This window comes from Capsicum annuum, chromosome 2 (genome assembly GCF_002878395.1).
Source record: "Capsicum annuum cultivar UCD-10X-F1 chromosome 2, UCD10Xv1.1, whole genome shotgun sequence".
Classification (NCBI taxonomy): domain Eukaryota; kingdom Viridiplantae; phylum Streptophyta; class Magnoliopsida; order Solanales; family Solanaceae; genus Capsicum; species Capsicum annuum.
The window spans coordinates 142847019-142871709 of NC_061112.1; the positions used below are offsets into that span (position 1 = coordinate 142847019).

Here is a 24691-nt window from a genome sequence, read left to right on the forward strand (position 1 = left end):
TGTTATGTAAAATAAAGGAATAGGACTTTTTGGAGGAGAAATAAAATATAGCTTAAAAAGAAAATTTTGATGGACAAGTAATTTGATTGATCAATGGCAATACTTTTTACTTTCTCCAAAAAAAAAAAGAAACGTTCGTCATCTTTTTGCTTTTTAAGTTTGACATTTTGTTATCTTTTTTTGCAATTCTTATATCTTACTCTCACTTTCTCTATTCTTAACATTTACTTTCTCCCTCTTAAATTCAAGAATTTTAAGTTGAATAATTCAAAAGTTAAAGATTTTGCTAATTTAATTTGAAGAGAGCATCCAAAAAATATTTTGGAATCAAATCTTCATATTTCTTAAATCGGGTAATATTATTCTTAACTTTCTAATATTACTTTTGTTTCTTATATTTGTCTTTTTAATTGATATTGTAGATAGTGTTTAGAATATTTGTTAGAATTTTAAAATGTCAACTAAAAAGTATGAATCCGGTCATTCAAAACTTAAAAGTAAAAGGAAAGTTGATAATTTGATAAAATCTCAAGAAGGAGCTTTTGATAAATTTTTGACAAATAATATCAAAATTAGACCAAACTATTTAGGAGAATGTTCTTTAGATGAACGAGCCACTAACTTAGTTGAATTAGATGATGAAATAATTCAAACAGAAGAAAAAAAGAAAATTAATGAAAAATCAGTTGTAGATTCTCAAGAAGACCAAGAACTTATAAATGAACCGAATAATTGCATTCCTAAAAATATTTATGATCCTAGTCAATGGGATAATGTCGATACTAAGTTAAGAGATTTATTAGTAGAAAAGGGGCCAATTAGAATTACCGACATAGATTTTTTCAAAAGATGAATCTTCAAGACATTTTTCTACTACATATTATTTTTAAAAATTGGCTAATGGAGAAAGATATGAAAGAAGATGGTTAGTGTATTCCAAAGATTTGAATAAAGTATTTTGTTTTTGTTGCAAGTTGTTTAACACTATTTTTAATGTCAAGAACAATAAATTAGCTAGTAAAGGTAGTAGAGATTGGAAAAATCTTAGTACTAAATTTAGAACTCATGAAACGACCAACCAACATATAATCAATATGAGTTCATGGATTGATTTAGAAGTTCGATCGCGCAACAATAAAACAATTGATACAACTGTGCAAGACCAAATTAATAGAGATAGAGAACATTGAAAAAATGTATTGTTACGAATCATTTCCGTCATAAAAACTCTTGAAAAAATAATTTAGCATTTAGGGGAAAGAACGAAAAGATTTACCAAGAAAATAATGAAAACTTCTTAAGTCTTGTTGAAATGATTGCAGAATTTCATCAAATCATGCAAGAACATATTCGTAAAACCAAGCATGATGAAATTCATAACTATTATCTTGGACATAACATACAAAATGAATTAATAAAATTATTGGCAAGTGAAATGAAGAATAAAATTATTGAAAAAATTAGAAAAACAAAGTATTTCTCCATCATACTCGATTGCACACCGAATACAAGTCATCAAGAGCAAATGTCTTTTATATTACAGAGTGTGGATATTTCAACAACTCCAATAAAAATTGTCGAATATTTTTTAGAATTCTTAAAAATGGATGATACAAGTGGAAAAGGTCTTTTTGAAGTTATTTTATATGAAATAAAATGTATTGAACTTGATGTTGATAACTTAAGAGGACAAGGATATGATAACGGATCTAATATGAAGGTAAAACATCAAGGAGTGCAACAAAGACTTCTTGATATAAATCCTAGATCATTTTATACACCACGTGGTTGTCATAATCTAAATTTAGTAATATGCGATATGGCTAATTCTTGTACAAAAGCTATATCATTCTTTGGAGTGGTATAACGCATATATTCACTATTTTCTTCTTCCACTAAGCGATGAAATTTTTTAAAAGATAGTGTATCCGGTTTAACTCTTAAATCATTGTCATAAATACGTTGAAAAAGACGTATAGAAAGTATTAAAGTAATAAGATTTCAAACTACCAAATAAGAGATGCTTTGTTGAAATTAGTGGAAGTTAGTGATGATCCAAAAACTAAAAGTGAAGCTAATTGCTTAGCAATTTATGAGCTTGAAAATTTTAAATTTTTATTAGGTATGACTATTTGGTATGATATACTATTTACTGTTAATTCAATTAGCAAAAGTTTACAATAAAAAGATATGCATATTGATGTTGTCATAGATCAATTAAGAGGTCTTGTTTCTTTTTTTAAAAAAAATATAGAGAAGAAGGATTTACAACTACAATGATTGCAACTAAGGAAACTGCATTAGAGATGAATATAGAACCAGAATTTCATAGTAAACGTGTAATTTATAGAAAAAAACAATTTGATGAGAATGTCAATAACGAAATTACAAAATCTCTTGAAGAATCTTTTAGAGTTGATTACTTCTTATATATAGTAGATCAAGTCATTTCTTCACTTCAAAATAGATTTGAATAATTTGAAGCATATGAAAGTATTTTTGATTTTTTATTTAATGAAAAAAAATTGCGATCATTAGATGACGAGAATTTAAAAAAATATTGTCTTAATCTTGAATGTTCCTTAAAACATAATACTCACTCTGATACTGACAGTATAGACTTATATTCTGAATTAAAAGTGTTGAGGGAAATCATACAAATGGAAGATAATACTCTAATCGAGATACTCAATCAAATAAAATGACTCGATTCTTTTCCAAATGCTTATATTGCTTATAGAATAATGTTAACAATTCCTGTAACAGTCGCTTTCGCAGAAAGAAGTTTTTTAAAATAAAAAATTATAAAATCTTATTTAAGATCAACAATGTATCAGGAAAGATTAAGTGGATTGACTATATTATCAATTGAAAAAGAATTGCTAGAAGAAATCGATTATAATTTTTTTTAACAACTTTGCATCTCAAAAAGCTAGAAAAATAGATTTTAAATAAAAAAATATAAATTTTTAATTTTAATTTAAGGCCTCCGATTTTAATTTGGCCTTAGACCTCCAATACGCTTGAACCGCCTATGTAAACCCCACACCGCATTCATCATCCTCGACGACGTTTCACTAGATAATTTTACTCTATCACAAATAGTTTTATTCTAGATAGCTATTTTTGAGTCAGATGCCATACACCCACAATCGATTGTGCACTTAACATTGCTAGCTAAGGCTAAAGCTGCAATATTGATGTCACCCCCATCATGACATTATTATCATTGATACAATTTAATGAGAATCGTATTCTAAAATTTAGTTATTACGTTTAGACTTTGAGAGAGTTAGAACTATATAAACCACACATCATTGGTATAACTTAGCAAATACTACACTGCAAAAGCCACTACAGTCAAACATTTCTATAGTGGCAATGTTTATTGAAACTTTCATGACTGATGTTGAAAGGTGCTGTTACATATGAATAATGACATTTGAAGTTCAATTTCCTGTTAGATGTTATAAACAAAAGTATGTAAAATTAGAAAGAGTATGAATATAAAAAAGATAAATATTAGTAGGAGTTATGAAATGACTATATCACACCATTGAAATACAATTTTTCTTTAAAAAGATTAGATACTCATACTTTAAATTTACTGACTACGTAACACTAATGACGATTACCATAAAAATTTTGGGTATTTTATTTGTACATAATATGTTTCTTATAAAATATTATTATATAATATTTGACTATGTTGTTATAAAGATGTAATCATACAAAGAATGCACAACTAAGATAAAGTTCATTGTTGTTATAAAAAAGTAAAATATAATATGAAAAGTTGATTTCAATAAAATTAGACGTTTTAATGAAATGCTATTATAATGAGGTAACTATGGTGACGATATGGAGATATTTAAAATTACAATAAAATCCAAAATTATACAAACAAAAATTACTATTGTTAATTCTCACCCGTTCATAGCTAACAACTCTTGTTTCTCTGAGTAAGAAATATTACCCGAACACGTGTTAACTGAATCATTGCACTTACCTCTTTCGAGTTTCATCAGCTCTGTTGGGAATGTAAAAGTTCGTTACTGAAATTTTCTATCTCCAATCTCTCACCAACCAAGTAGATCGAAATCCTTATTTTGTTCACTTATTATAGTTGTTTGTTGTAGCTCATTAAATGTACCATTGATTAAACTACATTTCCTAATTATGCTTGCTTTTTTTGTTCTTATGCTTATTTTAATTGTGGAATTTTGATTTACTAGATAAATTTAGTCTCTGAATCTTCCAAGTTGTTGTGGCTTACAGGAAGTCTTTAATTATGGAGTGTAACCTGCTTAATTCACTTGGACAAACCAACTTTCCTAGGTGATGACTTCTTCAACTCTTCCAATTTGAGTTTAGGGTTTTCATGATGTGATTTGGGGAATTCATATCATGTTTTATTTGGTCAGTGTTATCAAAACCAAAAAGTGCAAAAAACTGTTGGGGTTTTAAGGGGAGAGCGCAAATAAAGCGTAAAAGGCGCAAAGGGAGAAAAGAATATAATATCAATATATATGTTTAGTCCAAAACTAATAGTAATTATAAGCATGAATGACAAATATATGAACAAAGAATTGAGATAAACTTAAATAAAGTGAAATATCAATTATTTAGTGTCGCCTCTTGAGAAGATGCTCATTGCCAAGGAAAAGCATGCTTAGAACCACGATGATGACACTGAAGCGCAGCGAAGTGCTCAACACAGTTTTGAGCCTCTCTTCAAAGCTTAAGCACACCTTTGACAATACCATATTGATGTAATATGGAATATTGATATGTCTTCTCTCTCAATCTTTTTAGATTTTAAGTTTTATTCACAAACTGGTATAAAGAATATTTGCACAATCTGTCACTTATAGTTATAGGGTGATTACAGGTAAATCTTTATGATATGAGTTATTAAGTACCTGGTACAAATGGTAAGTAATCTATTACTATAGGTTCAACTAGACTGATTTTATGTTGTCAGTGCCTGCCAACTTGAACCATGTTTTGATGTTTATATTATTTATTATCTATTTGTGTTCCCTTTTATCATTTAATCTCATTCACTTTATTCTGATTATACAATCTTAATCACGAAAATGTTTACATATATGAATTGGACTTCTATTGGCAATTATCAGGTTCAAGGTGGAAAATATCGATGGAGTTAGAGGAAATATGACTTTATTCAATTCAAGAATAGGTTTCCATAGGATGCATAAATCATTTTCAGTCCCTAATTGGAAATACAGTATCCCATGTACCTCTTGGAAAATATTTTGTGCCCCTGAAAATTTGGAGGAGGAATTTTCAGTGGTAGTATCGGAGAAAATAGCAGAGGTTGGTGAGTTTGATTCTGAAGCTCTACCTGAAGAAATTCCTGAGCGACCTTTGAGAAGCGATGAGGTGAGATTTTCTATGATCCCGTTGCAGACCGCTATTAGAAAACAAAATTTCGTACAAGAGCCAAAAAAAAGTTTCTTATTCTGCTTTTTTGGGGGGGAAACCTCCTTTCTTGGTTGAGCATAATCTTTATTTTTGCTGCAAGCATATTGAGTTATACTGACAGTCAGCAATCTTAATAGTTGAGGTTACTGCTTGCTGATGCTGAAAGATCAAAGCTTCTCAAGAAATTGAGTGAAGCCAATCGATATAATCGGATGCTTAAGCGAGAGGTATATATTTTATTGGTTTCCTGTTCAATATCATAAATTCTTCTTCTGAGACTGATAATGTGGATGATTCTCCCGTTCAAGTGTCTTCCACTAATAAAGTTAGTGCTCTGTGAGACAAAGGTTGCCTTTGGGAATCAGGGGAGGACAGTAAAGTTACAATCTTTCATCCGCTTGTGAGTAGAGGCAAGCAACCATGAGAGTATTTTTCAGTTCTTTTAGTCCTCCGGATCCATCCTTCTGGCCCTCATTAATATTTGCACGTTTTTGACTGAAAGCCTAAGTTACTTATAGTCAGATGAAAATATTAGCATCCTAGGGAGATCTGTTTCTAAGATTTCTTGATGCAATTGCTGAATTAAACTCACAGATAGTTGTGTAAAGTTAAATGTTTATGGCTACCGAAAAATGATGGAAAAAATGCTTTGCATGGAACCTCTATTTTTTATTTTTCTGATGATGACAGTTAGTATGCGATATCACTGCAGTTGCAAGCTAAGGAGGATGCACTGGTTAATTTTAAAAGTGAACTTTCTGTCATCGAACTTGAGATTCAGGTTTGCTTCTTCTATGTCTGGTATTGTAATTTTATTGCTTCAGATATAGTTGTAAGTAGTAAGTATTTGGTGCATTTGCATACAGGTTATAACAAACCTGTGGTCCCTTGTGATGTGAGGATTTTTGCTGTAATTATCTATAATGGGGTTTATGCTAAATGAAATTGTTCGCAATTTGATGATGAAACTTACTGGGAGCTTAAAGAGAAAAGTAAAACAGTTGATAATCCAACATTTTTGTGGGACTTCTATTCTAGCAACTGACATTAGCAGCTTATGGGTATAAAGATGGGTCATATTTAATTTGACTTGCAGGTTTTGGTTAGATTGGCTGATGAAATTGCAAAATCTGCTATTCCATCTGGTTCAAGAAAAATTAATGGCAGATATATCCAGTCACACCTATTTTCACGTTTGGAAGGTATTATCACGTTATCACCTTACTGTATGTTTCCTTAAACTGAACGCTGGACTCTTTTTAATACCAGACAGTGCCAACCTTGTTAGATTGTATATAAATGTCTATGGATGAGTTTAACCTGACATTTCCTTGATTGCCGTCTTGATTCTTCCATGCTTCAGCCATACAAGAAAAATTGAAGGAGCAAATAAAGGACGTGGAAGCTGAACAAGCCAAAGAGGTTCCTTTATCCTGGGTTGGGGTAGCAGAGGTGAGTTATTGAAGAAGTTTCTTTTGTATTGCTAACCATGTTGGAACTGTGGAATTGCGGGCTTTTCTTATGCATTTGGTGGCCTGACAGTTAAAAGCTGTACAATTGGAACGGACATGCAACCCTCTACTAGCTTAAGATTCTTGTTGAAAACCTTGAAGCTGGTTCAGTTAATTTGGTGTTACTATCTTTTCTGTTCGGCCTATTGAGATTAAACTGGAAAGAGTACTATATCATTCTCCCCTGGTTTTTCATCACTGCTTTCTATAATTCTATTTATTGGAACCTGAAACAGATATTGTGTCTCCAAATAAAGTTAAAAACCAAGCGTTCATCTAACTTTTCCCTTTAACTTGGAAAGTCTGTTGATTGTTTTCTCGTCTTGAGAAAAGAATAGGCTGTGTCTTATCTTTGGAGTTTCTTATAATTTTAAGTGGCAGAGTTTATAGTATGGTTCACTCAGATTGCTTGCAACCTTTTTCTTGCTTTCATTATGTAAGTATTTTTTAAGAAACCAAGCCTTTCGGCTTGAAAGAATCTAGATGATTCAATCAGATGATAAGATAAAGAAAAGGTTAAATGCCTACTTTTGGCTGGGAATTCAAATGCTGTTTCATGATCAATATATTGTATGCTAGCTGGATGAAATTTCCTTGACTAAGAAAATCAAAAATTTTGAGTCACTAGTGGGAATCAACTCTTCTAAGAGTAGTGTTTCCTCTTACCTTTTTCTTCACTTTAACAATTTAGATTTTTCTCATTGCAACTAAGTATATGTTTACCATGTGTGCTAGCACATTTACTATGAGAAAATTCTTAACATTATTGTCATATCCCGTGGGATCATCTGTAAGATAATGCCTATGTAATAATGTAGGAGTGGACAAAATTCGGTATCATGTGTGAAGTATGACCTCAGTCCTTGTATAAACTTCCTCGAGCACTAGGTGAAAGAGGTCTGCATGAGGCTTTTGGCTATTTAGATTCAACCCAGTGAGTTGTTGGCTAGGATACTATTCCTATTGGGCGAGTCCACGATAGATGTGTATTAATTTATTAGGGAAAAATTGTGTACACGTCTTTCCTGTGTCCAAGGAGAATGAAATGAACTGTGACACCCCCTGTTTGGCATTTTAGACAACTGCATGATTTGTATTTTGACTATCAAAGACAAACACAATGGAGATAGCACTTGAAACCAATTGTCCATAGAGTCCTAAATCATCTGGCTGGGGGTAGTGTTAAGGTTCTATTTGCTCAAGTTCTTGGTTCATACCAAATTTGTTTTATGGACAAGAACTTTCGATCCAGAAGTTGGCTCCGAGTTTTCTACTATCACTTAAAATGATTTTCATTGGATACACACTTTGGCAGCCAAATACAGAAAGGCATTAATTGTGACCTTGAATTTTGATTATCTTTAGAGTGTTCAAGTAATGGGCTCCTTTGATGGTTGGAGTCAAGGAGAGCACTTATCTCCAGAGTACACCGGCTCTTACATGAACTTTTCAGCTACATTGTTCCTAAGACCTGGAAGGTACGTTCCTCTTCTGCCACACTCTGTCATTGCACTCTCTCTTTGGACTATTAAGTGTAAATTGTAATTGTGTTTTCATTAGACAAATATATTTTTTGTGTTGTTAGGTACGAAATTAAGTTCTTGGTAGATGGCGAATGGCATCTATCCCCAGAATTACCAACCACTGGAGAGGGGTTACTTGAGAACAATTTATTGGTTGTGGAATAGCTCGTTTAGCTAGCACGGGATGTATATCTTCTGAAAGTCTTTACGCTGAAAGAACAACTTATTAATAGTCGAACAGTTCCTGTTCAGAATGCCATGTCTATGTGCTGAAGTTTAGTGCTGTAGGAGTGAAATGACTCTCTCTTGAGGATGTGGATCTCACTTCTCATGCCTGTCAATTTATGTAAGCAGTGTTGTCATTGTATATATGTTACCTATCAACTATACTATTTAAGTACTTTTTGGCCGTCCATAGTGATGCATTTATAGTACTTATTGCAAGGAAAAGACACTTTTCGATTTCTCAGAGGAATCTGAAAATAAAAAAAAGCCTGTTTCCTTACAGCAATGAGTGTCCAATTTGTTAAATTTTATGATTCACATCTAACCCACTCGATCATTCAAAAAATGAAAAAAATCAGAGCCGCGACTATATAACAACCTCAGCCTCCCAAATATAATACTATATTAGTAGGCTACTATTATGATCATAAATGGGCTGGTGGCTTTGTCCTAAACAACTAACGAAAGGGCATTTCTCATCAAGAATTATAGTTTATATACAGCTTACTTCATGTATGCTAGTTGTTAAAAGCTTATATAATTCTTTGAGGACGTCTGTCAACTTGGTATATTTTGCTTATAGAATAATGATATCTAAACGATTTATATATCCTTATTCCTGTAAAAAGAAAAACATTTAGTAAATCTTGTTTCAACCTATCTTTTTTATATCATTTATCTATTCATTATTTGTTTCTCATTTGGCTGATAGTGGCGATGCTGGGGTGTTTTTATTTTCAAGGGGTTTAAAGAGACGCAAAAATATCTGACGGTTTGAACATACCACAAAGTTCCACATTGGTGGTTATATCCTCTTATGGCAAGAGAATTCAACAATTTCTAAACATGCAAGTCTATTATTTTTAATAGTTCGGCTCCTTGGGTATAGTAGGCAAGGAATTCGTCGGAACTTCCTTTACCAAAAGATTACACATAAAGTTAATTTTACTTTCTTATGTGTCCCTTCAGGGACATCCGATTAAAAAAAAAGAAACTTTAAATGTATTGCATAGTAGATGTTAAATTCACATCGCTCTGTCGTGAATTTACTTAATTATATTTTGAATCCCGTAGTGAACATCACCGGTTCTGCCCCTGCCATCACAGTCCACACCAATTGTACGTGTATTTATTCTGTGTATATATGCTTGTAATGGCTTTTCTCTTTATTCTTTAATTGTAAACATTAATTTGGTTTGGAATACATAGAAGTTGTCATATCCTGTCTACTTGCATACATATAATAGAAGAAGCATAAACTTAGCATTTGCCCATAAAACACAGAAGGAATCCATTGTCCATTTCAACAAGCACAGCCTTTCCCTTTCTTAATTCTCATCAATGTTCTCTACTTGAAGCAAACTTTTTCCCTGCACGTCTTTCTTTCTTTTATTCATTTGGACAAACCTGTGTAACAAGCACTTCAAAGCTTGAATGGTTCATCCCATCAAAATTTGGATGCCCTCGCTTCTTTTTCTCTCCTTTGGCTCTACCTGGTACTATCGCTGCATCGGCCTCGACCCTTAGATATATATATATAAATTTATCCCCATCTTCAATAAAACTGCACTGCTTCTTTTAGTAATAGAAAGAAAGGAAGGATGATGATGAAATCATATAATTCTGAGAAAATATCCATATTTCAGACGCCAATAAGGAAAGTGAAGTGTACTAGGTTTTTGATCACGGTTAATGTCCTAGGAAGTGCTGGACCGTTGAGGTTTGTTGTGGACGAGAATGATAAGGTTGGTAAAGTCGTTGACACTGCGCTCAAACAGTATGCTCGAGAGGGACGACTTCCAATTCTGAGTTCTGATGTCAACGATTTCTTTTTATACTCAGCCAGTGCTGGAATTGATGGTACGTACACAAACTATCTTAATTACATCCTCTGAATTCCTTTTTTAACCCGGAGAGGATCAACAGTGTTCGCGCTTACTTGTGGAGGTGAATCAGACACAGATGCAATGACATATTTTTGAGGATTTGAGCAAACATAGAGTTTGACCACGTAATTTGATGGATCAATTCGAATTCAATCTATTAGGTCAAGTCAACAAATGAGTCATAACTCGTTCTGTATAAATCAATTAGCCGGGTGTGGGTTTATTTGCCACCTATAAACTTACTCTCGATACACAAGTCAAAATCTCTAATCTACAACTCCCTCTCACTTGTTCGAATTAATCTTTATCACGTAGTTTACTTACTGCACGTTCAGTGCTTTTGATGTGTTTCTGGGCATTGTGACAAGCCTTTTTTTCTGAATTGTTTACAGCTCTGGAAGCATCAGACTCGATAGGGTCATTAGGAGTGAGGAATTTCATCCTGTGTAAGAAGCAAAAACAGCCAGTGATGACAGAAGGACGGGGACATGATCAGATTGCTCAGAATGGAAAAAGGGGCTGGAAGGCTTGGCTGACTAAATCCTTTAACTTCAAGGTTCATTCCCATTGAATCACACAGGGACACTTTCGTGTGTCTTTGTTAGCGTGGTTTCATCAAGTCTGTAATAATTTACTTCTGTTGTTCTCAAGCATTTGCAGTTGCATTAATAAATGATGTAGTATATGCATGTGTGCATCAATTTCTAAGTTACTGATCAAATGAGATATGAGAATCAACTTCCTTTTTCTGCCTTCATTATTCCTTTCCAATTTTCCCTAATATTTTCTTTTTTTCTTGCGTGGGTAGATACTAGAATTTAGAATTTTGAGTTAGTGAGTTCACGACGTTTGTTTACATGCATCTCCCCTAGCAATGCGAGGTAACTGGGAAATGTATTATAACTAGGGTGCCAAATGGGCGGATTAGATTAGATTTGGACGGGTTAAATATGGATCCAGCAAAAACGGTTTGGATTGCAATCAGTAAATACGGATTTGTTCAAATATGAATTGGGTAAAAATGGTTTCAACCCACTTTAACTCCTATGTAAAAAACTTAAAACTTCACTTTTTTTTCATTTTTTTTTAGTTTTTTCTTTTTAGATTTTTTATGTCTCTCTTCTATATGTAGTCTCTAGTTTTTTTTTTCTTTTTCATTTTTTTTCTCTCTTCTATCTCTACCCTCTACCCTTTGTTTTTTTTTTTCCTTTCCCTTTTTAGTCTCCTTTTTTTTCTATTTTTTATTTTTTTTGTTTTTACTTCTTTCTCATTTTTTTTTTTGTTTTGGTTGTATTTTATATTTTATATTTTTTTTATTTTCGAAGAACATGGTTAAGTCGAGTACAAATTATGGATGATGACTAAATTATCGTAACCACTCAGTATATTTGTTTTCACCATTATCTTTTTTCTTTTTCCTTTTCCCCTTTTTCATTATTTTTTCTTTTTGATTTTTTTGTATTTTTTTTCTTCAATTCTTTCTTTACGTTTTTTTCTCTCTTCTATCTCTAACTTCTACCTCTCTTTCTACTTTTTTTTTTTCTATTTTTGGTTTCCTTTTTTTTTTTTTTTTTATGATAACGAAAATACCATAAGAGCATATTGATTTATATTCGCCCATCATTTATAATTCGAGGGCTATGTGGATCCTCAGCCTTATATATTTTAATCTCAAGAAAATAAAATTAATTCATATACTTTTTTTAATTTTTCATCCGGTGCCTGCATTGGAGCCCCGACTAATTCGGATCGGACATTGCAGGGCCCATTAAGGTAGCAGCGCTCCCAACAGAGTTTTCTCCATAACTCATGTTGATTTTAATTTATATACTTATTTGTATATAAATACAAATGATAAATTGCACATATTGACAACTAAACTATTCAAATACAAATAATAAATTTATTTGAAATAATAGTATGATACAAATAAATTTAAAGTAAAAAAATATAAAATGTAATGACAAAAAAAAAAAGATGAGGAAAAGAATATAAAAAAATAAGAAAAATGACAAAAATGACGAACCAAGAATGAAAAAGGGGGAAACGAAAATACAAAAAAAAAAAAGAATGCAAAGAAATAAAATTGAAAAAGAAGAAAGAAAAAAAGTGTAAGAAACGAGTAAAAAATAAGTGGAAAAAATGAAAAAGAAAAAAACGTAAATTAAAGGAAAAAAGAAAGAAAAAATAGCAAATTAAAGGAAAAAAAGAAAGAAAAAATAAAAAAAAAAGAAAGAGAAATAAAAGATAGAAAAAATAATAATAAAGGAGTGAGATTCTGGATTATATTTAATTGATAAGAGATGTTATGAATTATATAGGCTAAATGGGATAATTAGAAGCTTATATTTATTAACTCATGTAGGTCTCAAGCGAATACGAATGATGAAATAAAAATGAGAAAGGGGAAAGCGAAAAAAAAAAGAATACAAAGAAAAAAAAAAAAATAAAAAAATAGATGAAAAAAATGAAAAAAAAAAGAAATTATAAGAATGAGTAAAAAAAAATGAAAAAGAAAAAAAGTAAATTAAAGAAAAGAAGTAAGAAAAAAAAGAAGCAGAAAAGAAACAAGCAAAGAAAAAAAACTGAAACTTTAAGCATAGGTGGGTGATTTCTGTGTCTAAATAGATACCCATATTTTACTTATTTTGTCTATATTTTTATGAGCTTTTAAAATGAGTTGAAATCCGTATTTACTCATTTGAAATATGAGTGATCTAACTCACTAAATATGGATTAAATGAACTTTTTTTTACAAATATAGGCTGAAATTGTCATCCCTAATTATAATACATCCATCTGTTTGTCTGCTCTATGGTCAGTGGCAGATGTACATGTATTCCAGGGGTTCATCCAAACCCCCTTCGTCGAAAAATTATACTATTTTTGCATGGTAAATTTTTTTTTATATATAAATAATAGAAGCTGAACCCCCTTCAACTAATTCGTATATGTATTAATGATCCCCTCATTAAAAATCCTGAATTTGCCCCAGTCAATGGTAGATTTACTTTCTTAATAGCTAAACTCAATAAGCCTGAATTCCACAAAGAATAGCCTTTACTAGTAGGAAGCCTTCATAAGATAGCCTATTATTCTACCAATTGACTCCGTTTGGGGTTTCATTCTCATATCATATCCTGCATCGTGAGCTTCAAGATTAATACTCCCTCCGTTTCTAAATAAGTGAATTGTTAGGGTATTTATTGATTTTTCAAAATAAATGAATCATTGAATTTTTTTTCAAATTTAGCCTTATGATGATTTGACAACCAATTAACTTTTAAAAAAGTATTACAAGGTCAACTTTTTCTTTTTTTGAGATAAAAATGGAAAGTTGTGTTAAATTTATGTCTTTAATTTTTTTTTCTTAATCTGTGTGTCAAAATCCAACAATTCATTTATTATGAAACGGAGAAAGTAGTAAATAACTGACAGATATATCATGTCAATGTCATCCAAATCAAATTACAGTTCAGTATGCTGCATAGTGCGGTGTCGTAGCAAAAGAGCTGATTTTTTCTGCAGAATGAGGACCTGCGTATAATAAACCTTTGTGGTTGGATCCTTTCCCTGACCCTGCACATAGCGGGAGCTTTCGTGCACCAAGCTCAGGAGCGGACCTAAGGCTAAGTTTTGGATGCTCCGGCACCTGTTAAATCCGACGCAGATTAAGTATAATTATATAAAAAAATGTATTAAAATTAGTATTAAGACTTAGAAAAGCACCTAGTAAACCAAGAAGATAGATGAGTGCTTTAATTTTTATGCAAAACTTTAAAACTTTCGACGTCAATATGTGTGTTCAGACCTCTCGAGCCCCTGAGTCCAGGCTGCCCTTTATTGAGGGAGGACCTGAGCCAGTTGGGTTAATATTTATAAAGATGTAACAAATGTATGATGAGCTCAAATGACAACACTAGACAAAAGAAACCTCGCTATCAAAGGCAGTATGATTCGGCCTAGTTTACGTTAGTCCCCTGAACTAACACTTTTATATGCTAACCCAATCCCTTAATTTTTAAAGGGTCAAACCCATTGATAGACACTCAAATTTGTTGCGAAAATTCACTTAGACCCCTAAACTAAGGTCAGTTCCTATCATACCCCTAAACCCCCGAATTTTATTTCAATTGGAAATTTTTTGCCTGTGTGGCACTGGGAGGCGCGTGAGGAGCACTTTTTTTACTAATTTATGAATAAAAAGTTGTCAAGTGGCATTAAAGGCCCCAAAATTTTTTAATAAGAAATTTTCTTTTTTTTTTAAACACTAAAGGCCCCAAAAAACATTACAGGGCCCCATTTTTAGTTTTTTTTTTTTAATAAAACTGAATTTAAAAAAAATTGTTTTTTTATTTTCATTTTTAAATTTTTTTTATAATTTCTTTTAATAATTAGTTTTTTATTTTTATTTTTTAAATAATTTTATAATTATTTTTTCATAATTTGGATCCTCAATGCCATTTTTTATTTTCATTTTAAAAAGTTTTTAATTTGTTTTAATAATTAATTTTTATTTTTTAAATATTTTTTAATAATTTTTTTTTAAAAAAAATCATATTTCTTTTAAATAATCAGTTTTTTATTTTTTAAATAATTTTATAAATTTTTTTTCATAATTTATATCCTCAATGAAATTTTTTATTTTCATTTTGTAAAAATTTGTATAATTTTTTTTAATAATTAATTTAAAAAATAAAAAAATAAATAATTTATTTCATTTTTTTATTTTTTTTATAAATTTTTAAAAATAATCAGTTTTTTATTTTGATTATTTAAGTAATTTTAGAATTATTTTTTAATAATTTCCTCAATGCCATTTTTATATACTTTTTTTTTAAAAAAATTATAATTAATTTTTAATAATTATTGAACCTACAATGCCACATGTCACCTTTCAATCAGCTCGTTTTGCCACGTCATCGCGTGTGTGCAACACACACTTTGACCTTTTTGCTGATAGGGAAAAAAATGCTCAATTGGAATCAAATTGGAGGATTTAGGAATTTAATAGGTACAAGTCTTAGTTTAGGAGTTAAGTGAATTTTAGGAATAAGTTTGAGAGGCTATCGATGGGTTTGACCTTTTTAAAGTGATATATACGAATCATGATGGAGTGAAAGTACTTGGTCAGGTGTACTTGGTAATGCATTACATTTATTAATTCCATTATTTAAGTCGTCATTGAGTACTTAAAACAGTTCTCATGATTGTAAGGATTCTTTTCAATTTTAAAGAGGAATCTATAATTGATAAAAATAATTATTTTCCCATACCAATAATGTCCTATTTTTAAGTTGCTACTCACCATCCAGCCTACACACGCATTGTTAGAACTCTACTGCCAAATTTTAAAAAAGAAATCAACTTTGCTTATGTAACTTTGATTGATTGAATCCATAATTATGGTTTAAATATATCTGAATAAATCATTGCCTTTTGATTATTCTTCATCTATATATATATATATATTCTCCCAAAGCATTAAACTTTGAGAATTGAAGAGTCAAATTAAGGCCACGACTTTAGATAAACCTCAACCTCCCTAATATTATTATTATTATATCAAAGTGGTAAGGTGTGAATCGTCCTAAACAGCCTCGAAAGAGCATTACTCACCATGTAACTATAACTTATTTCATGCCTGGTAGTTGTTAAACTTTTATATAATTCTTTAATTAGCCTAGGATGTTTGTCGACTTGATAAAGTTGTTTTATACTCATTTGTATAGAATAAATTTAGTAACATCTAGTGGTTGCATATATCTTTGTTCCTTTTAAAAGGCATTTTATAATTCTTATTTTTACCTATCTTGATATTATTTTGTCTGTTTGTCATTTGCCTCTCATATTCCCCATATCTTTTTCTCTGTGTTTACTAGTAATTAGAAGTTCTTTCGGATCATGATTAGTAGTGAAATTCAAAGGAGGATCTTCTTATAATACAACCTTAATTAGTAACGTAGCATACATGGTACGTAATATACTACTACACCTTATGAGTTATGCAAGTACTAAATTCTGCACAAGTAATGTTACATTTGTTAGCTGGTTAGGAGATAAAGTTATTCTTATATAAAATTAATATGATGTTTGGTTTGTTATATAGAAACTCACATAAATAATTTAACTCTGCATAATTAATCCTACATAAATAATGTACGTAGATTCTCGAGATTTTCTTATAACTAATTCATATATTACTAATGATAGACATTTTAAAAATAACTAAATATTTTGAAAAAAAAAAATTGAAATCTACTTGTCCACTTGGCTAACTCATGGTCAAGTGCTTTACTTGATGACAAAGAAAATTGTAGAAAAGAACATGTGTTCTTTATGTGCAAGTAAATTTTGATTTCCACCGTCCTAACATGCCTATAAATAGCTCATACACGCTATGCTATTAAACACACCAATACATAGATGAAAAATTTTACTATTGGCCTCATGCACCATGTCATATTTGCATATTTTGACACATAAGCTTTGTAGGTCCCATCTATCAAAACAATTCTTTCTTTCTCTCTCTCCATATTCCTTTGCCATCTCATTTTTTAGACAACTCATCTTTTTGCTCTTTTGTTTTAAAGTTAATTTTTATTTACAATTTTTTTTTGTCTTTCTTTATTTTTGCTTTTCAATTTTTTTCGTGCTCATGAAACTAATCAAATTAATGATATTTTTATCTTCCTAATTCTTACTTGTAGATATTTGCATCATCATCATCATTATTGTTGTTGTTGTAAATTGTTAATTCTACTAAACTGATAATAAGAAATATTATTATCGTAGTCAGTTTATTTATTTTCTCTATTGATATTGAAATCTATTATTGCTTTCCCAACATTCTAAGAAACTATGGCATGTAATACTAGTAACTTTGAAATTAATATCGATGCTACCCCTACTACTCTTGCTTCACTTATTTTACCATATGCTAAACCATTTCCTGATGTATCAAATATTAAAATTTTTGCTAACGAAAATTTTAAAACATGGCAAGAACGTATTTTTCCACTGCTTGATGTCCATGGTGTGGCACAGGCTTTGCTACATCCACAACCTGGTGCAGACGCCGATAATAAAATTTTGGAATCATGACAATACGCCAATAAGGTATGTCGCCATACTATATTACAAATTATTTCTAACGAATTGTTTGATTTATACTATAGTTGCAAGGAAGCAAAAGTTATTTGGGAAGCCTTAATTAAAAAGTTCACTGCTGAAGATGCTACCAAACAAAAGTTTGTAGTCGAAAGATATTATCATTGACAGATGAGTAACGTGAAGGAGATGAAAATTCAAATCAACGAATATCAAAAATTACTTGAAGATTTGAAGGCCGGAAGAATTTCTTTACCAGAAAAATTTGCTGTCGGGATATTGATCGAAAAATTACCTGACTCGTGGAATGACTACAAAAATAGTCTAAAGCATAAGCAAATAAATTTTACTATTGAGGAGATAGTGATTCACATTTTAATTGAAGACATCAATCGAAATGAGTCATTTAAAGTAAGAGAATTGACACTCAAAGCAAACTTAACGCAAAGCCGAAAAAGCAACAACAAAAGGTATGATAATAAGTCTTAAGATTACAAGCCTAATAATCTCAACTTTAAGAAAAGAAAAGACATTTGTTTTACTTGTGAAAAATCAGGTTATTATGTCGCTCAATGTAGGCACAAAATAAGAAATGACAAAGAAATGAGGAATCCTCCCAAAGCTAATTTATCTGAAGGAGATGAAATAATTGTAGCTGTTATTTCTCAAGTAAATATGGTGGCACATATAAAAGAATGGGTAATAGACTCTGGGGCTACTCGACATATTTGTGCAAATCGAGAAGCATTTGCCTCATATACATCAATAGGAGATGATAGTGAAGTGGTTTATCTTGGAGACTCAAGAGCTGCTAAAGTCTTGGGCAAGGGTAAAATGCTTCTAAAACTCACTTCAGAAAAAACTTTAGCCCTGGTGGATGTGCTACATGTTCCTACAATGCGAGCAAACCTGATTTCTGTGACTTTGTTGGACAAAGTTGGAATGAAAGTGTCTATTGAATCTAATAAGATTATTTTTGACGAAAAATAATATATTTGTGGGAAAAGGCTATTGTAACCATGGACTTTATTTACTTAATATTATCAATGATAATGCATCAGTTTCTGCTTATATGATTGAGCCTATTTCCTTATGGCATGCTAAATTAGGACATATTACTATTAAATATATAAAAAATATGCAATCACTTAATTTAATATATAGTTTAGATTCAAGTAATTTCGATAAATGTGAAATATGTGCCGAAGTTAAAATTACTAAAAAATCATGTTTTTCAACTAATAGAGAAACTGAATTATTATCTTTAATTCATACTGATTTTGGTGATCTAAAACAAACTATGACTAGAGGTGAAAAAAGATATTATATGACTTTTATTGATCATTTCTCTAGATTTATCAAATTATATTTACTTAGAAATAAAGATGATGCTTTTGATGTTTTTGATGCTTTTGTGTTTTATAAATCTGAAGTTGAAAATCAACTTAGTAGAAAAATTAAGAGAATAAGTCTGATAGAGGTGATGAATACTTGTCTTTAAATACTTTTTGTGAAAAAAGAAGAAATTATTCATGAAGTAACTCCACCTTATTCACTTAATCTAATGAAGTAGCTGAAAGGAAAAATAAAACATTAAAAGAAATGATAAACTCTATATTAATTAGATCTAATGCACCTGATAATTTGTGGGATGAAGCTATTTTATCTGCATGTCACTTGCAAAATAGAATTCTTCATAAAAGAATAGGTAGAACCCCTTATGAATTGTGGAAAGGTTATAAACCTAATTTGGAATATTTAAAAGTATGGGGTGTCTTGCTAAAGTTCTTTTACCTGAACCTAAAAAGAGAAAAATAGGTTCCAGAACTGCTACTTGCATGCTAATTGGATATGCTGAGCATAGTGCTACATATAGATTTCTTGTTTTAAAAAGTGATGTGCTTGATAGTAATACTATTATTGAGACAAAGAATGCTGAATTCTTTAAAATTATTTTTTCACTATGTGATAAAATCTCTCATGCACCTGTTGAAATAGAAAATGAATCTACCTCTAATATTGAGGAATTGAGAAGGAGTAAAAGATCTACAAAAGAATTTTTTTCTTATGAAAATGATTTTCAAACTTTTCTTGTCGATAATGAACCATCAAATTATTTTGAAGTTGTATCTTCTTCTGATGCTAAATTTTGGAAAGAGGCAATAAAAATTGAACTTGATTCAATTATAAAAAATAATACATGAATTTTAACTTATTTACCTCCTGGTGCAAAATTGATTGGTTGTAAATGAATTTTCAAAAAGAAATTTAATCCAGATGAATCTATAGATAAATATAAAGCTTGGTTAGTGGTTAAAGGATTTTCTCAAAAGTAAAATATTGATTATTTTGATACATTTGCACCATTAATAAGAATTTCTTTTATTTGAATATTAATTGCTTTGACATCAATTCATAAGTTTTTTATCCATCAAATGAATGTAAAAATAGTTTTCTTAAATGACGATTTACAAGAAGAAATTTGTATGATTCAACCTGAAGGATGTGTAGTTTCTGGACAAGAAAATAAAGTTTGTAAATTAATTAAATCTTTTTATGGCCTAAAACAAGCTCCTAAATAGTGGCACGAGAAATTTGATCAAGTTTTAGTAAAAGATGATTTTTCTTCTGCTGAGGTGGATAAATGTGTTTATACTAAAGTGGGGTGGACAATGATTCTGTGATAATTTGCTTATATGTTTATGACATGCTTATATTTGGTACAAGTTTAAATATTGTGCAAAATACTAAATTATTTTTGTCTACTAATTTTAACATAAAAATTTTGAACGAAGTAAATATGATATTGAAAATTAAAGTTATAAGGAGTGACGATGGGATAATGTTAACACAAGAACACTATGTTGAAAGGATTCTTAAAAAATTTGAATGTTGGGAGGTAACTTCTGTAGCCACTTCTTATGATGCTAATTCTAAATTAAAAAGGAATAAATGGTGACTCAGTTGCTCAGTCTACGTATACACAAATCATTGGGAGTCTAATGCATTTAATGAACCTTACTAGGCCTGATATAGCCTATGTTGTGTGTATATTGAGTAGATATACTCATAATCCCAATAATGAGCATTGGTCTGCATTAATGCGACTAATAAAATATTTGAGAGGAACCGTGAATTATGGTATCTCGTATAGTGAATTTCTTTCAATTTTAGAAGGGTATTGTGATGCAAACTGAATCTCTAATTCAGATGAGACAAAATTCACTAGTGTTTATGTGTTCACCTTAGATAGTGGTGCAGTATCGTGAAAATCATCTAAGCAAACGATCATTGCCAGATCGACAATGGAGTTAGAGTTTGTAGCTCTAGAGCTAGCTGGAACAGAGGTTGAGTGTCTAAGAAATTTCTTAGCAAATATCTCTTTTTTCAAACGATGATCTGATGTCTCCTGTATATATACACTGCGATTGTCAAGTCGCAATTACTATTGCAAAGAACAAATCTTACAATTGTAAGAATAGACATTTGAAATTGAGACATGATGTTGATAAGCAATTGCTGAGAGATGGAATAATTTTCACTGATTATATGAAGTTAGAATTGAATTCGACAGATTTACTGACTAAACCTATGGGAAGAAATTAATTCTTCAAACCTCAAAAGAGATAGGGTTAACGCCAATATGATTGTCAATAGAGATGATAACCCAAGTCGATATTGACTCTGCGTACTTATTGAGAGTGCTTGAACTACTACTAAAATTGAGGGATGAGTTATTAACTCTTAATGAATTCATAGTCCGTATGGATAGTGTATTTAAAGTAGTGTATACTTGATTAATTTACCTATATGAGAAGTGGAATGAGGTCGTTCCTATGAGACTTCGGCCTAGTCTCTAGAGCTCTCATGAATACCAGGCACGCGCATGATCTATTGGCACAAAACCGCGTTGAACAACAAAATTACGATCAATATGTGATTGATAAAGTTTCTGACTTACAATAAAAGTTATTTGGTTCATAAAAATATTATATTTCACCAATAATTTTGTAAGTTAAATTTTATCGATCTAAATTTGGTTCATAGTCCAAAAGACACCAAACTTATTGCATTTTGATCGTATAAATCCAACAAATTTTAATGTCTATTAAAATTATTTTTAAAATATATGGGGGATTGATAGATATTTTAAAAATAATTAAATATTTAAAAAAAAAAAATTGAAATCTTCTTGTCTACTTGGCAAACTCATGGCCAAGTGTTTTACTTGATGACAAAGAAAATTTGTAGAAAAGAACATGTGTTCTTTCTATGCAAATAAATTTTGATTTTCACCGTCCTAACGTGCCTATAAATAGCTCATACAATCTATGCAATTGAACACACCAATACATAGATATATTCTTCTTCCTTTCACTGCTAAACCTTTTTTAATCTTATTTTACCTTGCCTTTATTTTATAATAATTTTAATATTTCTTTTCAAAATTAAGATTTGTTGAATTTATAATTAATTTTGTTGATTCCTGTATCTTCTGATTAATTTGGAAAGATATATTTAATTTTTGGATATTCTTTAATTAATCAGAGAAGTGTTTGTTTAATCTGGGGAAACATTTCACATTGCGAAAATAGTTTCTTGGAACAGTGCCTAGCACGACTCAAGTATTTTATATATTACTTAAAACATTATAATAAATATATTTTTATTGTTATTATCATCATCATCATCATTATTGTTGTTGTTGTAAATTGTTAATTCTACTAAACTGATAATAAGAAATATTATTATCATAGTCAGTTTATTTATTTTCTTTATTGATATTGAAATCTATTATTGTTTTTCCAACAACTAATACCTGCATAACTCTAGCCAGCCTCCTCCGAACGATCCCTAATGGTGTTAAAAATATATTATATCTTGATGTCCTATATATATATATATATAGCCAGAAGAGGCATTGCATTTGTGAAGAAAACAGAGCAAGAATCCAAAGTCACATTTCAAGGAGGACAGCCTTTCCTTTAGAGTTTTATATCAAAAGTCACATATAACTTTTACCAATTTCACACCTCCCTTCCCCTCCCCTCCCCCGCCTCTTTTTCTTCATTTGCAAATTACCTCTTACCTTGAATGCTTCATCTCATCAAAATTTTGATGCCCTTTCATCTGTACTTGTCGTTTTTCCTCTCCTTTGCCTCTCTCTGGTACTATCGCTGCATCGGCCTCGACCCTTAAAAAATCACTTTTTACATAGAAATTTACCCCCTCTTTAGTACCTTAATTGTCTGACTTAGATGAAATCATACAGTACTTCGGAGAAGAGTAGTGGTAGGTTGTTGATCACAGTGAATGTATTGGGAAGTGCTGGACCGTTGAGGTTTGTTGTGAGCGAAAATGATAAAGTTGCTACGGTCGTGGGCACTGCTTTGAAAAAATATGGTGGTGAGGGTCGACTTCCAGTTCTGAGTTCTGATATCAACGATTTCCTTCTTTACTCAGCTACTGCTGGAGTTGATGGTAAGTACAAATTAAAACTTATACTCTCAATCTCATTTTTCTTCTTAACAGCACTAAAGCTAGAATTTGAGGCGTATGAGTTTGGTATTTGAGTCTTTTTTCTAAGTTCTAAAACAAGGTTTTGCACGTATAATAAAGTTTGGACCACAGTTATTGGGTTTCACTGAATCCATAAGTTATACTCTTACCTTCATGTCTTATTAACAATTGTTCTTGCTTATCATTCACGTAAGTTTGAATTTCCAATACTCAATCGTAGAGATGGGATTCAGCTAGCATTTAAACTTTTTAGTACTCATGGAGTAGTTGCTCATCTAGGTTAACCTATTGTGCCTAGCTGATTAGTTTTTTTTCTTGCGTACTCATAACATGTTCATGTTGAAGATATAATTAAGTAAATAAAAGCATTTAGATGAGATGGTGACAATTTAATAAGGTGTAGATACGAAGTTCAAATCTCCTCATTGTCACTCGTTATCAAAACTAATTTCCATGTGTTAAACGCGTAAAGAAGAATCTTGCACGTGAGAGAACGAGCTGAGGGATTAATAAAAGTAAATCTTGTAGATGAGTTGGTCAGAATTCAGAAGTTCAATTTAATGACTTGTATATCTTTGTGGGCATGCATCAATAATAACCATTTATGAATTTCAGCTCTGGGACCATCAGAATTGATAGGATCAGTAGGAGTGAGGAATTTCATCCTTTGTAAGAAGCAAAAACAACCATGGAAGACAGAAGGAAGGACACCTGGAATTGCTCAGAATGGAAAAAAGGGATGGAAGGCTTGGCTTACTAAGTCCTTTAACTTCAAGATTCATTCCCATTGAATCACTTTATGGTTTCATCAAACCTATAAAAATTTTATTATGTGCTCTCAAGTCTCAACCACTTTGCCATCATAATGAATATATATGATAGTTACATTTCATAAATGGTACATGTGTACTATCTCAAACGGTTATGAGAATCAACATCCTTTGTTGCCTTCTTTACTCTTTCTGATTTTTTCTAAGTTATGTTTTTTTCATTCTTGGACGTGCGTGAGACGACAGAGGTGAATATATCTAAACTCTAGAGAAATCGAATGCTTTGGGGTGCGCTGGATTGTATGTATGTATGTACATAGTAAGGCAGAATTGAAAATAACGTGTTCAGTTGAACCCACCGAACACTTGTAAGTCACGTGTGATTGTGGGAATAAAGCCTGAATAAGATATGCAAAAATATGTGGGAACACCTCTAGCCCATGCCTAAGATATGCTAAAAATCAAAGCATATTATTATAGTAATAATGTGGTGGGAAATCAAAGCACATTCAAGCGTTTTTGCTAGAGGCCGAATAAAGGTTTAATTAAATCTTTGTAATAAAAGCAGAGGCTATAAAAGGACGAGTGATTTTGGAAGTGATGATTTATTCGAAATGGATCATGATTAGACCTTAAAATCATTTTAGTTAGTTACTTGGTTTATTTAGCATTTGTATGGAATCTTCAAAATGCAGTTG

General features: G+C 31.0%; 4 protein-coding genes across 7 annotated transcripts; all 4 read left to right on the forward strand.

Annotated features, from left to right (window-relative positions):
• Positions 1–3863: 3863 nt before the first annotated feature.
• Positions 3864–8989, forward strand: LOC107860119 (protein PTST, chloroplastic). 4 transcript variants are annotated; one of them, XM_047407314.1, is made up of 9 exons: positions 3864–4041; positions 4279–4338; positions 5142–5406; positions 5586–5675; positions 6161–6229; positions 6545–6650; positions 6812–6900; positions 8325–8437; positions 8545–8989. In XM_047407314.1, coding segments are annotated over exons 1-9 (897 nt in total). In that variant the 5' UTR covers positions 3864–4039; the 3' UTR covers positions 8648–8989. The 4 variants fall into 4 exon arrangements, with proteins under 4 accessions (XP_047263270.1, XP_016560850.1, XP_016560849.1 ...); XM_016705364.2 differs by having other exon boundaries at positions 3870–4047; XM_016705363.2 differs by having other exon boundaries at positions 3918–4090.
• A 287-nt stretch (positions 8990–9276) lies between these two features.
• On the forward strand, positions 9277–11350 carry LOC107861356 (uncharacterized protein At4g22758). Its single transcript, XM_016706697.2, has 2 exons — positions 9277–10567; positions 10986–11350. The coding sequence occupies exons 1-2, from the start codon at positions 10309–10311 to the stop codon at positions 11162–11164; spliced, it is 438 nt and encodes a 145-aa protein (XP_016562183.2). The 5' UTR covers positions 9277–10308; the 3' UTR covers positions 11165–11350.
• Positions 11351–17874: 6524 nt separating this feature from the next.
• Positions 17875–18693, forward strand: LOC124896298. The gene is made up of 2 exons (XM_047407852.1): positions 17875–18173; positions 18282–18693. Exons 1-2 carry the CDS (start codon positions 17875–17877, stop codon positions 18691–18693), a joined length of 711 nt encoding a protein of 236 aa, XP_047263808.1.
• A 3464-nt stretch (positions 18694–22157) lies between these two features.
• On the forward strand, positions 22158–24179 carry LOC107861357. Its single transcript, XM_016706698.2, has 2 exons — positions 22158–23184; positions 23839–24179. Exons 1-2 carry the CDS (start codon positions 22962–22964, stop codon positions 24012–24014), a joined length of 399 nt encoding a protein of 132 aa, XP_016562184.2. The 5' UTR covers positions 22158–22961; the 3' UTR covers positions 24015–24179.
• The last annotated feature ends 512 nt before the right edge of the window (positions 24180–24691 follow it).

What these genes read in the sequence shown, in the direction of transcription:
- LOC107860119 (XM_047407314.1), top strand. An exon ending in ATCGGATGCTTAAGCGAGAG is followed by an intron (nt 5,676 to 6,160) that starts GTATATATTTTA and finishes ATATCACTGCAG; the next exon opens with TTGCAAGCTAAGGAGGATGC. An exon ending in TCATCGAACTTGAGATTCAG is followed by an intron (nt 6,230 to 6,544) that starts GTTTGCTTCTTC and finishes TTTGACTTGCAG; the next exon opens with GTTTTGGTTAGATTGGCTGA.
- LOC107861356 (XM_016706697.2), top strand. Translation starts at nt 10,309, where the DNA reads ATGATGATGAAATCATATAATTCTGAGAAAATATCCATATTTCAGACG. An exon ending in AGCCAGTGCTGGAATTGATG is followed by an intron (nt 10,568 to 10,985) that starts GTACGTACACAA and finishes AATTGTTTACAG; the next exon opens with CTCTGGAAGCATCAGACTCG.
- LOC124896298 (XM_047407852.1), top strand. Translation starts at nt 17,875, where the DNA reads ATGAGTAACGTGAAGGAGATGAAAATTCAAATCAACGAATATCAAAAA. An exon ending in CGAAAAAGCAACAACAAAAG is followed by an intron (nt 18,174 to 18,281) that starts GTATGATAATAA and finishes CGCTCAATGTAG; the next exon opens with GCACAAAATAAGAAATGACA.
- LOC107861357 (XM_016706698.2), top strand. Translation starts at nt 22,962, where the DNA reads ATGAAATCATACAGTACTTCGGAGAAGAGTAGTGGTAGGTTGTTGATC. An exon ending in AGCTACTGCTGGAGTTGATG is followed by an intron (nt 23,185 to 23,838) that starts GTAAGTACAAAT and finishes TATGAATTTCAG; the next exon opens with CTCTGGGACCATCAGAATTG.